The sequence below is a fragment of the Brachycentrus maculatus genome, unplaced genomic scaffold (assembly GCF_059751285.1).
Source record: "Brachycentrus maculatus isolate JH-2025_06_01 unplaced genomic scaffold, ASM5975128v1 h1tg000025l, whole genome shotgun sequence".
Classification (NCBI taxonomy): domain Eukaryota; kingdom Metazoa; phylum Arthropoda; class Insecta; order Trichoptera; family Brachycentridae; genus Brachycentrus; species Brachycentrus maculatus.
In genome coordinates this window covers 216,002-237,766 of record NW_028280779.1, presented here as the reverse complement: position 1 = coordinate 237,766, position 21,765 = coordinate 216,002, and the positions used below count along the sequence as shown (strand labels likewise).

Here is a 21,765-nt window from a genome sequence, read left to right as displayed (position 1 = left end):
TCTTGGAAAAAGTACATTTTTAGAGCACTTATAAATAATAAAACTTACAAATTTGACAATAATTCCCTCAGCAGTTTATAAAACCCCTCCAAACTTCTTACAGATATTATCTTTTTTTATAAATATTTATGATGAAAATTGTAATGAAAATTGACTTTTAGTATAATCTCGTGGAAATATTGATGGCTTCGAATGGAAAATTTTAAGGGAAAATGGTTTGAGTCATTATATACTCAACCGATAAAACACAATGGTTTGAAATACAGTGGTTTGAAATACCCTGCCGCGTGCTATCGTGGTTCAGTCTGGTAAAATGGAAAATAAAAAAATAAACACCACACATTTATTATGAGTATAATTTCACAGTGCTTTAGAAGTAATGAAAATATTTAAAATCTATGACACAACACTGCAATCGGAAACATTCAAAATGCCGCTTGAAGAAAGATGCCGCCAATAAATGGCGCTTACATTGCTAATATATATAATATCTGTAAATATATAATATGATTATATCTGTAGTTCTCAAAACTACACGTGTTCACATTTATAAACCCAAAAAAATGGTCTTCAAGTATTTTATTTTTATATTTAAGAATCTTTTTTAGTAAGTACATCAAACAAAACCTATCAAATACCATATGGGTCAACAAATCTTTGATTATTATTCTATAAAATTTTAAAACCTGCTTCCATTAAACACAAAGTCATTAAATAACGAAACGGTGTTTAAAAAAATCTATTCATAAATATTGTAGATAATGTAATGCATCATTTGGTCATATCTTACTTGATTGCATATTAATAACATTTTTTTATATAATTTTAGAGTAGTACTGTTAAATGTGCCCTTGGCATGGGAAAACCCAGTTACAGCTCATTTTATAGTACATGATTAGATGATCGAAGAAAAACCTATTAATTTGATGCTTTATTTTTAAAAAAAAGTATGAAAATGATTAATTTTTACTCTGAACATCTGAAGTAATAACAGAAAATGGGTAGTTTAAATATAGACCTAAAGCACTGAGATAAATATCCAACAAATAAAAGCGAGAGAGATCGTAAACAATAAAAATACATTATTCATTTTGTTTCCACGAATACTAAAAATATAAAGGTTGTATTTTAAAGTTTTGTATTGCCAACCGGATTTTTCACGATGTCTGAGCCAACCTAGAAAATTTATTAAAGAATTACATGGTTTTTAACCACTTATATTTTGTATGTTATTTCAATCAGTTAAGAGTAGGTACAGGTGAGACTGATGATTACGCAAAACTTTTTTAGTAACCCGTTTAAGCTTGTATTTTTTTTTTATTTTTTACATTTATTGCCAGATTATGGGTTTTAAGTAAATCTGACAAATATATCAGAATAATACTAAACTCATTTGTACACTGATTTGTTTGATTATCTTAAAATAATCGAATCCAAATATCGAATTAAGTGGTGCCTTTAATAAAAGATATTCTTGAATCCGGTTTTTAATTCGATTGCTCAAGTCTAGCTAAAACAGATGTCTTGTCTTCGCATGAATGGAAAAATATGGATGCATTCTCTTTACCTACCCCTGCTGGGAAGCGGCGTGATCGTCAACTATTTTTTTCTTCTTATCCTTACCCAATGGTGCATAGAGCACTGAATCGTTTTGACGCAGTGTTATCCTGGTTGTTATTTACATGAAGGCAACGTGATCACTCTTGCGCTTTTGGGACTACTCCAGGGTAATATTGAATAAATATTTGAGTGTAAAATCGCATATGGATATTTATTTGACTTATATTATTTTCACTTCCCCCCTGGGAATTTAACCCCCGATCTCCTACACAGTAGTTTAACATGTTAACCACTACACCACGGAGTTAGTTAGTCAAAAAAAACTTACTGGATTTATATACGTTTTACTCTGTTAGTATTACGGGTCCCTAGAGAAGATTTTTAAAGTTAATGGTAAAATGAAAAGCTTTTTCTAAGCTCAAAAAATTGAAGTAACATAAATTGTAGCAAGATCCTGGGTAATTGAATTATCCTGGTCGATTGCATTCCTACCCACGCCGCGCGCCCACGCAGACTCCGCCCGCCCTCGTACAATAACCCGAATAGAGCCTTAATGTTAAATATAGCCCTAAAACGTATCCTGTCTACTGGCAAAAGGATGTTTTACTACACTTTGACTCCTTTCCTGAAGTTGAATCCCAAGATAAAATGACATTATGACAGTTGTAGATGAATTTTTCATTATTCTCTCACAATTTGACGTCATATCAAGGAATAAAAGAGAGAAATATCATAATCGTACTTATAAAATTTGTGAATTTATCACAAAATATTTATTGATTTGCCGTTTAATTTCAAGAACTCCATTTTAATTTATATATCAATTTTTAAATCAAACACAGATTTTTTGAGTCTACTAAGTTGTACTTTATTTAAAAACACATAAAAATTAATATTGCGACAGTTGTTTCGCCTAGTTATGGCATTTTTAAACAAATGTCATTCCTTTGAATATGCCATAACTAGGCCAAACAATTGTCACAATATTAATTTGTATGTGTTTTTTAATAAAATACACCTTAGTAGACTCAAAAAATGTATGTTTGATTTAAAAATTAATACATATATCTCAAAATATTTATAATTTAATAGAATAACAACAATATAGTTAATTTCGTCTAATAAAAGCATTGTTAACTTTGTGGTAGGTATGGTAATATAACACTATCCTTATCATTTATCGTTCACGTTGTGTAATACCAAAGTGGTATTGCAAAGTGATCGATGAATGATAAGGAGAGTGGTGCAATATAGTTTTTCCACATAAATTTTATTTGACCTGCGATTGGGTGATGTTGCCAACATGATTGACATCATGTTGGCCACATCACAGGTCAGACTGCAATTTTTGGTCTGATGATGTCCAGTCTAATGATATCGCTTACGACGAAACCTGATCGCTGTTCGAATAAAATTTATCGGGAAAAAACTATATCCTTGTTTTTTTTTTTAATTATTTAAAATGCAGTTCCACCAAGAAATGTCAGTACAAAACTTGAATCAAATACAATATTTATAAGATATTATAATTATAAATAATCATAACATATATAATATAACTAAAAACTTACTAACACACCAGCATGCCGCTTCTCCGCAGGGGTAGGCAGAGAGAATAGAACGCCACACAAATCTGTCTTTGCAAACAATCTTCGCCTCTTACAAAATTATACTCTCCTCGTAAATACCCGCCGATTATTCTGAGGGGCTCAGGTTTCATCTTCTTCAATATAAAAACGATTGATATATCATCCACAGGTTGAAAAATCCAGTCACTGGTAAAAATATCTTTCTTTGAATATAAAGTAATATGAAAACAATATTTATATATCTTACATTAAAGCTACAGAACTTTTTTTGATTGCCTTTAAATAAAAATAAATATCTTTGGTTTGCATATCTTATGGCAAAATATTGTATTTTTTTAACGCAAGCGAAATTACAAATTAGATCTGAATCAGTATTTGCGTAGGAGTTACTTGAACCTAAGGGTAGGTACATATAATATTATTTTTATCCTTTTAATTAAAACCTTCTTCCTTTCAATAGGCGTTTCTAATTAATAGTCCTTTTATCATTCAGTGTGTTTGCTTACTATTTATAAAGTTTTCGTTATCATTTTAAGCAAAGTAAAAAAAAATCTGCCTCGTGTCCATTTCCAAAACAAGAGAATAAACTTTTAACCTTTTTTGTGTCAGACACTGAATTCCTGAATTATTTCAATCAAATGCCATGTTGTTAGTCTAAAGATGCTCAGACATCCATCTTGCTTCATATAAAAATGATAGATATTTATATATGATGTTTATACATTTGGGAATGTTGCGCTAAAAAATATTAACAATATTCTTTATGTTGTCCACAGTGTGTTGTCTACAGTGAAATGATTAGCGCGTTTGGCCAAAATATTCGACCTCCCGTATTCGATTACCGGGGGCGCGCGGTCAGAATAAGTGATTTTTTAGTAAAAAAAACGAACCACATAACACTGCGTCAATGAGATGTAGTGATTTAAAATTTGAATGAATTTAACTGATTTTAATTTATCTCCGATAGACGTCATTTTCAATTTAGATTAAAAAAACTTCAAAAGTATATAAAACTTTCGCTATTTCCAGATTTTTTAGAAGATAAATTTTCCGCAAGAGACCAGTATATAAATTATATTATTGATTGATTCGGCATTAACTTTGTAGAATGACATGTTAATATTTTACTGTTCACGTGTAGATGAAAACATCTGTAGTTTTCGAAACTAGTCGTGCGTTATGAAATAAAACTCATTTATTGATATTGTACAACGTTTTAATTTTTTTAAATAGTTTATATGTTAGCTAATGACTGGTCGTATGCCTAAGCTTCCATGTTACGAATGTATAATAAATGTGTCGGGTTATGGTCCCGTGGTTAGTGTCGCGGATTTTAAGGTCACAGTTTCTCGGTTCAAACCCACTTTACTACAATATGATACCATTTTCTAATAATGAGCCGCTTAGGCACAAAGAAATAGTACGAAATTGAAATATTTGTTTGAATAATTAAACACACAAATATTTCTCTTAAATTTAAAAATTAAATAATACACAAACAAAGAAAAAATACTATCATTCAATAAATGTGAGTAATTTCATTTTGCATACATCTGGAGTTCATAAATTTTCACTATTATTTCAGTTTCTGTCGCCCGCAGTACCATATCGTTGTAAAATTAGTATTATGTAACCGAGCTAACAGCGCTTGTTTTTTGTTAAGGCAGCATCTGTAAGGGAGTGTGTGGGGGTTACAACTACCCTTATCTGCTATTCCCTCCCTTGTTCCGTGCGATGGAATTTATAGACGAAAGATTTTGTATTTTTTACACGGAGAACAACAGATAAAACATAAATTTGAATGTGGATTTTAAGATATTGGAACTTTTCTTACAACAAAACTTTACGATTTAAAAATTTTGTTTTATTCAATTCATTAAATGGACACTTTAAAATGGTTTTTTTTTTATACAACAATAATTACGCATTCATTCATTTTTTGTTGGAAATTAAAAAAATATAATTGACATCTATATAATGATTTATGAATCAATTTTTTTTCTTAAGATTTTATAGATTTATCTCTTTTTTGTAGGAATAACTCGCAAAGCCTATATTTATAAAAGCTTGTCTGCAGGTAGGATAGTAAGGCTAGGGAAACTTGAACATAAATCTTTCTGGATTTTGCTTTGCAAACTGGCAGGAGTTGAACCCTGGATGCCAGTTTTGCAGTCGAGCATCTACCATAGTTAGGTTAATAATCTTGTAACTCACATATATTTTTTCATGAAAAATGATGTTAAAATAAGAGATCAAACTTTTCATTTTCAGTTTTGGGGTAAACATTTCCACCTCTCATTTCAGCGTCATTTTTATTAATTAAAAAAAGTTTTGTTTTATTTCAACCTCGTTTAATGCTCCGAGGTCTATATTAATATGACATGTGTTACAAAATTCTAAATGAAAATTAAGGTCGGTTTATATTACGATGGCATTAAATGGGACCGAAATGGGAATAAACTGCCCTTAGCTCCGCAGACAAACACGATGGCAGGTGCTTTCAGTCGTTAGGAAACCTTGGTCGGATTATTTCAGGATTGTGCTGAAATTTATTTTCGGAATCGTCCAACTTCGGAGCTTAATCATAAAACGAAAAGTTTACAAAGTTCATATAAATAATAATTAATGTAATGATCGCAACCAGCAATTTGGGTACTATGCGGACCTGGAATCGGTAAAGAGCCTTCCTCTGTACAATGTTAAGGATTATTCCTCTTTTGACCATTCAAAGCTTATCTCTTTCAATTCACTTACAGAAACAGGGAGTTTTAAGTGGTTATTATATATAAATTATGGGTACCTAAGCTGAGAAAAAGCATATATTATACAAACATTGAATAACAACTGTGTCATAATTAATTAAATATCTACCTTGACTAAAATTTTAAATATATTATAGTTGTTAAAAGTGAGGCTAAACATCCATTATTGTTTTTTTTACGTAGAAAGATGGAAACTTGAGTTCGCCACGGCATTCATTTAATTAAAGGATCACTTTAAAGACTCGTGAAACTTTCACTATTCTATCCATTAAGGAACATCCTCATTGGATTCATTTTTAAAAGATTTCTTACGTAGGTTGTTAGATATATTTCGTGTATCGGTTGAATATTTTTAGAAAGGTGAAAAAAAATTAAGAAAAAATAGCTAATACTAGAGAAAAAAAATTAGAAAAAAAAAATAAAAAAATTAAATAGCAGCAATTTCGTGGGTACTCGGAGTTGCAATCCCCTTCTCATACTAGCTTCTGTACGAGGATGAATATTTATTCACACAAATTTCTGAAAAAATCTTCTTCATGCTCTTAGCATAGGGCACTGAATCATATTGATGCAACATTAACTTGAACGTTAATTATATGAAAAGAACGTGACCAGAGTTACTTAAGTGAAACAATTATTTATTAGTGTGAAAAAATACATTTATATTTGCGTTAGAGGCTTACACACTCTACCTCCAAATTTAGAATAAAAAATTTAAAATAATGCATATGTGTAAAAATATCTGTGTTTTTTTCGTATACTGTTATTTGTAATATAATGTATTTTTAACGATTTCATTAATTGATTCGGCAGTCACTCTGTGGTAAAATCTATCCGTTTTTTATTAATGTTTTACTTAGTAAATACCACTAAATAGTGGTATTTACTAAGTAATACATTAATTTCTTTAAAAAATATGCTTTATTATGTACAATATATGCGTCATATGGACCTAAGAGTTTTGCTATCTATACTTCATAGTTTGAAATAACGATGAATCAAAATAAATTTTGACCCCCCTGAGAATCGAACCCAGTTTTACCAGCATATTAGCCACTACACTGTGAAATTGAAAAACAATAAAAATGCCTCCAAAGCAATAATAAATTTAAAAAAAAAAACTAAAAAAGATAGATGGAAGAATGTACCCTTAAGGTGACGACCCACTAGTGTCTCTATAAATAGTATCTCATTACACACACAAGGCGACTCCTTGGTGGCGGATTCCCGTTGCAAGGGTTGCATCTAACATGCATTGTAGAAAGTCGTTAGAAGGGGTGATTAGATTGCATTTAGCGACTGCTGGAGGTTAGCGAGTGGAGAAGACGACCTAACGACTAGCGGATAACGAATAACGAGTAACGGGATACTATGTAGTAATGGATACAAAATTTCTCAAAGCGATTTAATAGTTTTCTGTATATATATTTTTTTGTGAATGGTAAAATTGACTCAAATTGTACTAATACTCGATAATATTTTGAGTATATTACAAAGCGATTTAATAGTTTTCTGTATATATTTTTTTTTGTGAATGGTAAAATTGACTCAAATTGTACTAATACTCGATACTATTTTGAGTATATTACAAAGCGATTTAATAGTTTTCTGTATACAAATATTTTTTGTGAATTGACTCAAATTGTACTGATACTCAACAATATTTTGAGCATATCATATTTTGAATAAAATAACTGTTTCTATCTTAAACTTATAAAAAATTCACTTATCAACAAGGATGAAGAAGAATATGAAAGTGTGGGTTTTTACAGGACTAATGATCTGTCATACGCTGGTTAAGTAATCACTTTACACACGTACAACATTCACCGTTTTTCCCACACTACTTAAATATTCGGAACTCCTAGATAGATGATCACTCCATGACACGGTACATGTGAGTTCACATCAGCCATCTCTGCAGGATTGTGAAAGCTTTTATTTAGCAGACCCTTTTTGATGCCTGCAAGATCCGAATCTCAGATTATTTTAACATACTGGAATGTGTCTGAAAACATGATTTTAAATTTTTACGCAGCTTATAAATTGACCCGTTATTTTCATTCACAACATCTTGAGTCTTTCCTAAATGAGATGTTGTTTTTTTTTTAAACTTTTTTGTAAAGAAAACACAGATTTGCGATCAAGTATGTATATTTGGACATAATCAAAATGTTGTATATAATAAAAAACTTTTTAATTAACAAATGATTAAAAAAAAAAAATTCAAAAGCTTTCGTATGTGAACTTTCAAAGTTCACATACGAAATCTCGTGTATCGTTTATTTCGCATTCATTTAAGTTAGGGCTGCATCCCTTTTCAACCCCCAGTAATTGACAGGTAAACTTCAGCGCTGATTGAACATTCCGAATTCAATTTGGAATGCCGTACATCCTTAAGTAGGTACTCACGGAAGTACATAAACATTCCTCGGCAAGTGAGGGCTCTATTGATCACTGAATCAAGTTGTATCTACATATTCCTCACGTCATACCTCGTATATGTTGAGATTGAGATTTTATTTTGACACGTTTCAAGATACGTTTTTATATTTTATTTTAAGGTTGGTATAAATATAAACGTTAAAAAGTTATATATAAAACACTGTTTTTTTACAACTCGAGTATTATATTATGTTACAAAATATAATTTAAGTGGTAAAAAACAGGAGTTTATTTATAATTAATAACTTTCGTTATTAAAAAATAATATTTTTTTCAACATCACACACACACACACACACACACACACACTCTTAAACACATTTTCTCTGATAATAACGTGTTTATTTACTAGATCTACACTTAATATTTTGTACTAATCTTTATGTTTCTGTTGTTTACTTTAATTGGCTTGTTTAATGTATAGCTTTTAATGTTTTGTTTTACATATGTTGCTGTAGTTAACCCAAAAAATATATATATAATCAAAATAAAATAAAAAAGACTATTTTATTTTTGGTACCTATATACATCTTTTAAGAAGATAGGGCGTTTGAAGAAATCAGTTGAAATATAGTACTTAAAATTAAGGTGTTAAAAGCAAATTTAATATTTGATTCATTTTTATACAAGTAACCTTTCGACTTACATGCCCAAACCATCTGAATACACCTTAGTTTTATTGGTAATACTAATCTTAGCCTTGCATTCTTTCCTTGTATTTACATTCGAACATCTATCAAACATCGTTTTGATGCATTCTTCATTTTCAAACACCGTATCCGTAAACGGTATTTGGAAATGATGTGGAATGCATCGAAATACGTGTCGCAATAGATTGAAAGAAATAGTAATATTTATCGAGTAAAACTTAAAATAAGAATGGATAAATATTACCACAAAGTGACTGCCGAATATGTTTCTTAAATAAAAAATATATGTTGAGATGATGAGTTTCAGATTTGAATATGTTTTCTTTTTATTTGGTTGAAAAATGGACTCAATAGTCGAATATCACAAATTTGTGAGATACGACGTATCGCTTTGACATGAGTAAAATGTACACATATAAATGCTAACACGTATGCAAACGGCAAACCGCAAACTAAACACTTGGTAGTGAAATAATTATCAACATATGTAACCACGAATTAGTGTCACGGATTCAAAATATTTTGATACAATAAAAAAAGTCCTAATTTTTCAAGTATAGAATGGTAAATATTTTTTATTACATTTTTTATATAATGAGGTCAAGGATATTGTATCCCTTATGTCAATGCGACCATGTTAGGTCTATTGTGACCTCCTTCTGTATCATAGCTCACTCTCAAGACCTACATGAGTCATGTAGCTCACGACCTGTCTTGGTGGTAAGAGCTTCACCTTCTCGGAGTCTAGAAGTGGTCATCAAATGATGTGACTTCGTTTGCGAGCGAGTACGTCACAGTTACACAGAGTATTGATTGGTGTTTCGTTATCCTCCATACAAAATCTGCATACTGGGGAGTCATGTAGTCCAATTTTTGTCATGTGTTTCCTCAGTTTGCAGTGTCCTATCAAGGTCCTGGTTAGGATCCTTATTTGTTTCTTGCTAAGCTTTAGAGTGCTGTGGTGAATTTCCTTGGGTACCCCATGATCGCCTTTGCTTGTTCCATCCCTAAGCTGTTGGACCAGATATCTTGGCTCTTCACCATGGTCCAGTTTTTAATGCTTAACTTATATGGTGAAGACGGTAAAGTGTGTAAAATAATCACTTTTAATAGTATGGCAGAACGTAAGCCATTTACAGGACTACACTTTCATATTTTTCATCATCAATGTTAATATATAAACAATAAAAAAAAACATAAATGTAATTTTCACCTAAATCATCTCACCACCTCTTTCTTAATTTTATCGATACACTTATCTTAGTATTCTATTCTTACTTTATTTCACCATTAGTACATCATCTATATTATTTTATTGCTATTTCACATACCTAAATGGTAACAACTCCGTTGCAAACTTTTTCGCAAATATTTACCAGGATTTTAAAAATTACTTTAAAAAGGGTATTTTCATAAAAGCTGAGAAAAAAGATAATATAATTAAAAACTAACTGCTTAATAAAACGGTTATCTTCCATTATAAGGGTGAAATATTTGTTTGGAAATGTAAGGCTACAGATTTTTTTCAGGGGCTGTTTTAAAACACGATCGTTGCCATTTATCACGCAGTACAGGCTACCTTGGAATGTAAGGGTTGGAGGATGTATATCTTTTCATTATTCAACTGTAAATACAACCCTTATAATGTACTCTGAGAGATAATAAAGAGATAGAACGGCGATAATAAAATTGGATTATCGTCGAAAGAAAATAAACTTTTCGATGTTTATTATTTGCAATTATGGATCGACTTAAAGGGTTTTACGAAATTTTGAGTATGTCCAAATACTTGTTTACGAATATGGATTGCTCTACTTTGGAGTTTAATTTTATTTTTGAAATCTCGACATAGACGAAGAAAAATATGAAAGTCTGCCCATTTACAAGGCTCACGAGATTCGATGATCACTTGACACACGTGTAAAATTCACCTTTCTACCCAAAAAAATAAAATCATGTTTTCAGGCATTTCCCAATATATTAAATAATCATAGTTCGGATCTTACATACGAATTAAATATTGCGACTAAGCACAGTCAATGAATAACTAGAGAAGAGTCATTGCTTCTGCAAGGGTCGCAACCCTCAGCAATGAGGAATAAGACGGAGAAGAAGGCTCAATACGAGCTTTCTTAATCCGATCATAGTTGGAACTCAATCACGGAACGTAATGAGATGGATCATATATCTATGACTTCCAAAATATGTGTAGTGTGGTTGTGAATCATGCGTATAATGGTGAATGTTACACTACATAAAATGGTCAATTAAACGTCCATTGATAGATCGTAGGCCTTTTAAATACCCAGACTTCCATATTCTTTTTTGTCTTAGTTAAGATGTCAATATTTAACATTAATTATTGATCATGGACAGAATGGTGAATAATTACAAAGCATATTAATTTTTCACTCAAACCAGACGTTAAGAAATCGTTAGCTCTATAAATGCAGACTTTATAAAATATCTAAACATCACATTAAAAAAGTATCTAAAATTTCACAAAATTCAGTTTTCAAACACAAATCTGTAAAACACTGTCCTTATCATTTTCATTGTTTACTTTGTATTACCATTCCACAAATTTAACAATGCTTTTTATATACAAAATACAAATCTTTATTCTTAATATTCAACAGTTACAATGAAAAAGAAAAGATATATTTTTATAAATGTACATTTTTTTATCAAGTATAATAAATAACGCACTTGCTCCCAAACAATGAACTGATAGTTTGACCGTTAAATGAAAGTATAGTATCATTCTTCCTTATTATTTTTTTCGTATACAACCCTTTGAATATTGAAGACCTTAGAATTAAACATCATAATAAACATACTTTTAGCCGTAACATCCCTCCCTAGAACTTGATAAATTAAACGGTTAGCTCTAGGGTAGCGGAAGGCATTTCACAAGAATCTGAATGAGCTTTCAGGAGCTTTTTTCCCTACACAAGGCTCTGTGAACCATTCAGGTATTCCCTGGAGCCCTTTGACATAGAAAATATAGCTTTCTCTAGTTTACATACAACCTTTTAAGTACATTTTAAAGTAAATGAATATTGACATCACGTTTATAGGATTTTATTTGAAAAACCGTTTTTGATGGATAACGTACTTAGAATATTTATTTAGATCACATCATTTTAGGTATATCCAAATGTTTATTCACAAATCAAGTTTTCTCTACTTAAGGAGCTATTTGTACGTTTTACCATCTCATGATAGATGAAGATATTTTCAAATTGTAAAAAAAAAACAATCAACATGGGACAAATGGTGAATGTTATAAGTATATAAAGTGATCACTTAAATTGAGCCTACAACGGGTCGTAAGTCCTATGAATAATAAGTCTTTATTATTGATGAGATGTTAACATTTTGTAAGAAGATTGGAATACATAAAAAATTTATGTGAGTACATTTTTTTTGAAAACTACATGAAATAAATCTTAAACTTCGTTTTATATAATTTTTTTTGGTACTTTTTTCCAACCGGTTTCGACAAACACTTTGTCATCCTCACGGATAGATATGTACTTTAATAATAAAATACAACTAAGTAGACTCAGAAATCAGTGTTTAATTTCAATATTTAATACATAAATGAAAATTTCTTTATTGATGTGGTGCTCAATTTGGAAAACTCCATTATCATTTATATTAAATGTATTAAATTCAGTTAGTGTTGTTTTAGGGTCAATTAATTTGTTTTTATTATTAAAAAACACATATAAATAAAAAAATGACAATTGGTAACCTTGTTATGGTATTATGTAGTTTGAAAATGCCAGAACAAGACGAAACAGTTGTCAAAAAAAATGTATTCTTTATAATAAAATACTTTATTTATTTATTTTTTGGAAAACCAGAATATTAACAAAAAATAACAAAATGTAGTAAAATAAAATAAAATAATTCCAATCACAGGTTTTCACTTAAAATTAAACCAAAAAAAACTGTCATGTACTCGTACATAAGTATAATTATATAGTATTTATTGTTTCGGCATTAACTTTGTGGTAAGACATGTTACAATAATTAAAGAAAACACTTCGTTTTTTACCACTTGAGTTTAATTATAGACTACATGTTTCAGAAGCTAAACTTCCATCATTCAGGTCTGTATAGTAACTAAAATATAAAATATAAAATTGTTCTATAAATAAGGATAGGGGGAAAGTAAGGGGAAGGGGTTAGTCAAGGAACGGAGTTTGAAAACAAAGGAAAAATTGAAAGCAATGGCGAAGAAAACTCAAGTGGTAAAAAACGAAGTGTTTTCTTTAATTATTATAATTATATAGCATTGTGCAAGAATGTGTGTGTGTGTGTGTGTGTGTGTGTGTGTGTGTGTGTGTGTGTGGTGAATGATTCTAGTAGGAACGTACATACAGTGCGGAGTAGCATAGTTTTTAAAGATCCTGAGAGGGTAATATGCTCACCATTCGACTTTTCAACACAGATTTTCCGCAATTGCATCTTGCTCAGTTAGTACTCTCATAACATTTTTCTGGAATTCATTTTTTATACAATTAAATAGACTCTTAAAGTCAGTGTTTGATTTTAATATTTAATTTATAAATATTAAGGGCTGTTTTGGGCTACTGACTACCTCCTCCGCACGCCGATGTTCATACCCGCATGGTGGCGGTGAATAATGAAGATGGTGACAACTAGGTAGGGTATAGTTACATCGACGACGAAGGCTACACTCGAGTCTTAGGGTGCAGATAAAATTTGCAATAGTTCAAGAGATATTAATATTCCGAGACACGCTCGGGACTTTAATAATTTTCCTGCATGAAGTCGCGTGCTGCGAAACGTGACACTCCCGTGTGAATAAACCTTTAGTTTGCAACTTTCGAAAATGGCGGAAATTTCTAAGAGATTTTGTATTTCATTTTATAAAGTGTGTAGTTATTAAATATCACGTTTAGAAGAAAAAAAACAAACGGATTTACTTCAAAGCATGTTAATACCTAATTTATTTTTAATATCTAAATATACCAATTTTAATAAAAATCCCTTTTTTTAAGAAGATTATTTACGGAACAGTTTCACATCGTAAGTAACAACATTTCTTCATAAACAGATACATTTTACATTTAAAAAAAATTATAACTTAAAATACTTGTGTTGATTTGAAAGAAAAATCTTTTTATGTTTTTTAAAAATTTCTGTAAACTGACGTTACTTCGCCATCTTTAATTTTTTAAAACGATATTTTACACAGCAAACGATTAATGATAAGGCAATATTATTAAAACAAATTTGGATAATTTATGTAGCGGCATCGTCGTAAAATACTACATCAAAGACGCTTGTCATATTGCGCAATACAAAGGCAAGTGGTATATTACAATACCACAAACACAATAATTCTTTCAAAATACAACAAACCCCTCATTATTATTTATTATGTTGAGATAACTAACTAACTAACTAACTAACCATCACGCCGCTTCACCGAAGGGGTAGGCAGAGAGAATAGAGCGCCACACCACTCTGTCCTTGCAAACATTCTTCGCCTCTTCCACGTTCATGCATCTCCTCATACATTACGACTACATACGACTCCTAACCTGACCACTTTCAAGTATTTGGCATACCTGATCGTGCCATGTTTTTTTCTCGGTCTTCCTCTGCTTCTTTTCCCACTAACATTCGCCTCATAAATTTGTTTTACCGTTCTTTCCTTACTCATTCGTTCTACATGTCCAAACCATCTCAATACACCATTCTTAATTTTATCTATAATGCTTATCTCAGCTTTGCATTCCTTCCTTATTTCACTATTCGCACATATATCATACATCGTTTTATTGCACATTCTTCTGAGAGATCGCATTTCGACTGCATTCATTCTACTTTCATCCTTCTTTTGCCAACTCCATGTTTCACTTCCATATATTAGAGTTGGATCCAGGACTCCGTTGTCCACTGCCAGTTTAGCTTCCGGTTTTTTGGTTTTTATTTGCTATTATTATGTTGAGATAATGACAAAAAATCTTTATGTTAATAACTCATAAGTAGGACTTAACACAGAAAACACGAACTCGTGAACAAAGATTAATATACACTCAAATTATTGTTAATTTATTGATTTGGGGTTTAACTCGTAGAACTCCATTTTAATTTATGTATTAATTGTTTTAACAATTAATACATAAATTTATCAAACACAGATTTTAGAATGCCATTACTATGAGAAAAAATTTCCCAATATTAATTTTTATGTGTTTTTTATCAATAAAATTAAAATTATTGTAAATATTACTATTTTCATATTTTTTTTACTAGAATATACAAGCTTACAATCTTTACAATTCAATAATAATACAAGAAATATGTGCCTAAAGCATTTTATTGCTATCCAATGCGTATAAATGTTTTGATGTGGGTTCATAGGAAGTAAGGGTTAGTTGGAGAGAACGGGAAGGAAGCTGAAATTGACTAGTTTTTGATTGGAGAGTTGGTTATGTTTACAAAACTTTTATGAATTCGGAACTTTTAGGTTTGGGTTGTATAATATAAATGTACTTAGATAACAGGGGTGGCCAAAGCATCGACCGTGTAACTATTAGACAGGCTTTTAACCCTTCCTTTCCGGTAATGTGTAACTAGTACACATTGCATGTAATATCTTAAAGCTCTCGAAAAATGTAATAAATCATATGTTCAGATTTAAGTGATAACTTTATAATATATTTAAGCATTGAATGATTTTTTTAAGCAATTATCACTTATCATGAAGATGTTTAGTGAGAATTTGGAAAAAAATTGTACAATACGATCAAAAATGTGCCAATTAGTGACAACCTTTGTCACTCATTGGCACATTTTTGATCGTATTGTACAATTTTTTTCCAATATACTTAATATTTATGCTAAAAACAATATGTATTAGAACTCTGTTTTTGAGTTAAATAGAAACTTATTTTCGTCTTTAAATTTCGACCAACCGTAAAGTTAAACAACAAAAAATAAAATACATGACGTCCGTAGTAAACATCAGTTTGGTCATGCCTGCAATATTGTACATATGGGAAACTCAAATTTATGAAATAAGATTTTTCTGGGCATTGTTTTTTAACTATTCGATTCCACGTCTACAAAGCAATTTAAAATATCTATACCTTGGAATAAAGGTCGTCATTGGAGCATAAAATAAAAACTAAAGAATTGCCTCTAAAGCGGTAAAAATACGAACTTTTAAACTTATTGCACAAAATTCATCCACGGGATATATGTATTTGCGGGCTTACTGCTGAAAAGCAATATATTCTATCAAACCAAAAACACACTTGTGAATTGATCAAAGATGTTGCATTATATAGACGTTGAAAATTAAGAGGGCTGATAGAGCATTGATATAAACGAAAAATAATCATAAATTACAATATATCGTGGGTATACTGGCAAACTACGTTAACTCTAAAATCCCTGTTTGAATAATCCCTATTATTTAAAGCTTTTAGCCTAAATAAAATACCCGCTACTACACTAAAAACTTAAAACCACATATATTTGACATTTCAAACTACTTACTATATTTTGCCAGTTTGAAGAACTTTATAATAATAAAGTTATAATAATAAAGTTAATATAATAAAGAACGTTATAATAAAGCCTTTTATTTAATTAAAATTAAACACTTGAATATACCACTTAAATGAGTTTTATTTTTATTTACGACTAGTTTCGAAAACGACAGATGTTTTCATCTTCTGGTACAAATTAAAACTAACGAACAAAAATATATTTAGGTGTATATATAGGTGAAAAAATATAGGGAGGGGGGTTAAGGAACAAGATTTTTTGTAAAAGGAAACATTGATATTAAAGCATATTATAATAAAACATTATAATATGCAACATTAAGTCAAAATTGCACATTTTCGATTTAACGTTTCTTGCCAGTACAATTACGATATAACAGTATAAATGAACAACTAATGACAGTGTAACGTGTTTATTAAACTATAAATTGATAAAAACAAGAACTCAAAGGTAAAAATTTCCAAACAAAAGAATTTATCCAGCCGGTATGTTTCGATTCACCCCGGTCCAATTCATTGACGTATTTGAATTCGAAAATATGTATATTGTTTTATTAATTCGCAAACATATTTTCAACTTTATTTGTTTTTCGGTCACCGCACAAGCGCGTTATTTAAAAAAAATCAAATCCCCCGTCCAATCTAATTTGAATTATTTATGGGTAGGTATTTGGTTGAAAAAAGGTTCGTTTTTGTATGAAATCGAGTGGGATATATAAATATTTAATTTTGGCACAAATTCAATTACACCTCATCCGGATTACCAGGGTCTTTTATTCTCACACCTTTTCATTTGCGATATAGCAAATATCTTTTTTCACCGGCCAATATAGATTTAATTAATTCACCATGAGCATTAATGGAAAATAAGTTTCAATTAACAGAGTACATTATGGAAACAAACCTTTAAGTCCAAATACAAATATTGATTGATATAAAATATTGAATTCATTGTATCTATTGTAATGTATTGTTTCTATTATTTTATTTTTCGGGATCTTTATCAATATGTATCATATAAAATCAGAGTTTTTATATGTGTTCACAATTTTTTTGTATTTAAGTTAATTTTGATGACGTGTTAATAAGTTTATTGAATACAAAAGTTTTATTTTCATATACAAATCATCATGTTGTTCCATAAAGCTGTTGCCAAATCAATATATGTATAAAACGAATAAACATTGTTATTAAGAGTTTCTCATTTTGTCTACGAATTTCTAATTTAAGTTTTACTTGGTAAATACTACTATTTCTTTAAATCTCTTGTGACACGTGTTTTGATGCATTCCGCATCATTTTTAAACACTGAATGACGTTTGAAAATTATGCGGAAGGCATCAAATCACGTTTCAGATTAGATTTTAAGAAATAGTGATATATATCAAGTAAACTTATGTTTTTTGACATTTCAACAAAAATGAAATGAAGAATATGGAAGTTAGGCATTTACAGGGCTAACAACCATCGTAAGATGGTTTAAGTGATCAATTTACATTTTTAGTAATTACTAAGTAAAACTTAAATTAAAAATGGATACACATTACATCGAAGTAACTGCCGAATCAATTTATGGAATTATGAATATTGTGTAATTAAAATAAAACTTTATTTTAAAATCACAATAAATATTTTATTAAAATTTTATTGTAATGTTTACCGGTGTCGAAACTAACCGTTTCTTTTCAAGACTGATTAATGATCAGTCTAGAAAAAGAATCATTTAGCTTCGAAACCGGTAGACATTATAATTAAGTTATAATCAAATATTCAAAGCGATTTTAAAAACAAAGTTATATTTTAATTATAAAATGGAAAAAAAATCACATAGTTATTGCTTCATATGTAAATTATACGAATATTATGTTTTGCATTTTTTGTTTTATGAAAAGCAATTATTATGTAGTGAGAATAAGTTCGATTTTTAGGTATATTTTATTCAGTCGTGAATTAGGCAGTCGCAAGATAAAAAGGCGTGAATAATTGATGTGTGTGTGTTGTTCCAGAACCTTCGCGGCAACCAGACGGACGCGTGTGAGCGACAGGACCCTTGCCAGCACGGGGGGATATGTATCTCCACCGACTCGGGTCCCATCTGCGAGTGTAGAAACCTGGAGTATGAGGGAGCTTACTGCGAAAAGGGTTTGTAACTAATACTTTCTAAAATGCTATCAGTTGCTTCTTTTTTTAACTTTATAAAATAAAACTAGTTTACTTTTAATTACTTTTAATTTTGTCCGCCTCCGTAGTTTAATGGTCAGTACGCTCGGCTACCGTTCTGGAGGTCCCGGGTTCGATTCCCAGGGGGGAGTCAAATAAAAATCAGTATTTTTTCATGTTTAACTATAATATTTATTCAATTTTACCTTGGACTGGTACCTGAAGCGAAGAGCTGATCACCTTTCCATTGTGTTTTTACGATCAAGATAACACTGCGTTTATATGATGCAGTGCCCTATGCACCATTGGGGTGCTGATAAGGGTTCGAAGGAATGAGATGTCAAAAATGTTAAAATAACTAATAATAAAAACTGGAGAAATACTGATTTGTAAAAAAGTATTTGGTATAAAGTGTTCTCAAAATATATTTGACAAATTAAAAAGTAACTAGTATCTACTTAAAACGTCGTTTACCCTCTTTGTGCTAAGGAAGGTGATATTTCTTGATATCTTTCGCGCTAGGCATTAATATAGGGCCCCAACGTCATTATTTCGAAACTGTTGAAAATTTCAAAGGCCTTCAGACCGTTTGCTTTTCGCGTCGTTGATTCAAAGATTTTGCATAGAATGTTGGATTGTTCCGTGTTTGAAAATTTCTTCCTGAAATGAAAACGTTAAGAAAACAAAGAAAACACTCTTTTGTTAAACGTTGTTTAACGTGAATTCTAAATGGTCCCGTCTTTGTTCGACATAACGTAGCAATCAATCTGTTAAATGTCCAGTCTTAATCACTTCTCTCATAGCAATATGTTCAAACAATAATTTCTATTTTATGTGTGTCAGCTGTTTAATATTAATTTATTTTGATATAAACATATCGCTCACTCCTTTCAAGAACGTCATAAATCAAAATACTTGATTTTTCAGGAGAACGTTTTTAAAGTTTAAAATATAATACAATTTATTAAAAATAAATATCAAGCCACTTATTGAACTTTTTACTGTGCCACAGATCTTTTTAGGTAAAACCTTTTAAAAAAAGATTTTTTCTCCATTTGAAAAATATTAAGAATATTTAAAAAAATAATTAAACAACACATTTTCTTCAAAATGTAAAAATTACACTTTCTGTCCTGTAGCGGGTAAATATTAAGTTAAAAATATACCTCTTTTGCTGGGATATAGTACATTTTTTGGGCATTCAGAAAACATGCTCAACTGAAAATTGTCGATTTTTGATTTATGACGTTCTTAAAAGGAGTGAGCGATATGTTTATGGGTTTAACACGTTAAGATTTCAAAAAAGGGAGAAACTTTGTATTTCACGTACTTTCTACATTAAAAAGATATTATATCTGAGATTTTCTTTGTATTTAAATATTTTTATTTGAAACTTTAATTCAGTATTTTTTCCATTTTTGTTTGTTACCAAATTACTTTTAACACATATTTATTAGTTTGACATTAAATTTGTTAAATTACATGATGATCAAATATAAAGATAAAATACTTGCAAACGACCACTTTTTGAGTACCTATATTTATATGAATAAACATGACTTTATTTGAGATATAAGTCGTAAATTCATCGCATTGATTCGCAAGCATTATAAAATTAAACTTTCTTGATTTTTTTTCTTATATTTAACCAGATTGAGCAACAGCGACGCGTATCTGTATACAGCTAGTTGATAAAAATACTTTTAAAATTGATTTATTAAAAAAAAATAGTATGATCTTCATTATTTCAGAGTATTGCGGATCATGGAAATCTATTTCAGACGAAAATTTCCTTAAAAATTAACGTTGACGAGACCAGTATATTTCTATTATCTACACGTTACCTTCTTGCTTGACATCAAACAAGTTTAGAGATATCGTGCACGATCGAGTTTCATGTTTATTTACATTAATATTGCAAAAACGTTTCTTTAATTATTTTTTTTATCAAATACTACATTATTCACCAATACATTAATATATAATTTTGATATCTTAACTTAAGACAAAGCTTCTTTAGTTTTTATATGAAAGAAGATCTGGCATTTGGCTGGCTCAACCGATTCTGCCCATTATTGAACATCCATATTGCATTGATTATTGAAACTTGTATATGCATATGTTCTGAATAAAATAAAATAAATTTATTTTCTAAATAAAATAAATTAATAATCGAATAAGCATAAAAACTGCGTCAAACAACTTTACGAATTGTTCACATATTTTATTTTGTTTAATACTTTATTGTTTTTATATAAATGGATTATATATTTTTTTTATATAAAAAGTGATATCGTTACTGCATCAATACAGTGCTCTTTGCACCATTAAATGCGCAGAGTCCACGACAATAAAAAAGCTCACATTTTTGCGCCGTTTGTATTGATAATTATTTTTGGATAAAATGCAGTTGTTTCGATAATTTCTACCCAAAATTTTAACTTAAACAAAACATAAAAATATTTTTAAACATTTAAATGAGCTAATGTCAAAATCTCGTGGCTTGGCTCGGTCTCTTTTTGCAGTACACTCACGATACGTTGCCATCAAAATGAACAGAAAAAATATAATGCTAGGCTACGTAATATATTTAGTGACTTTGCTATTTAAATTGAAATTGAATATGAAAGTAACAAAACATATTATATATTTATAGTTTTATTTACCGAAAAGTTTACTTATTTTCCCGCCGAGTGATTACCGAACGGCACGCGACGTACTCGACGTATCTGTCGTAATACTAATCCAACAAGTTTTTGATAGTGCGCGATATCCCTTCTTCATAAATATATATTCGAATATGTACGATCGATACATATTTATATCCTCTCTAAATTGTCTATACACCAGCTTTAGATAGTAAATATGTCATTTGCATTTTAGATGAGTTTACGGTCAAATTTATTGGAAACTACAATTTGAATGCAAATCGATAATGGATAGCAAAAATCTCAAAGTGACACACATCACGTTGAAAAGTAGTTTGTAGATACCAAACAGTTTTTAAAATTCTATTTAGATATTTGCAAGGGCTTTTGCA

At 30.1% G+C, this 21,765-nt stretch overlaps 1 protein-coding gene across 1 annotated transcript in view; it reads left to right on the top strand.

The window, feature by feature from the left end:
• The window catches only part of LOC148313043 (neurexin 1-like), a 201,086-nt gene that overhangs the window by 65,141 nt on the left and 114,180 nt on the right, over window positions 1-21,765 (top strand). The window contains exon 5 of the mRNA XM_088269555.1: window positions 18,572-18,707. Coding sequence (XP_088125681.1) covers window positions 18,572-18,707 — 136 coding nt within the window. The remainder of the gene's footprint in view (window positions 1-18,571; window positions 18,708-21,765) is intronic.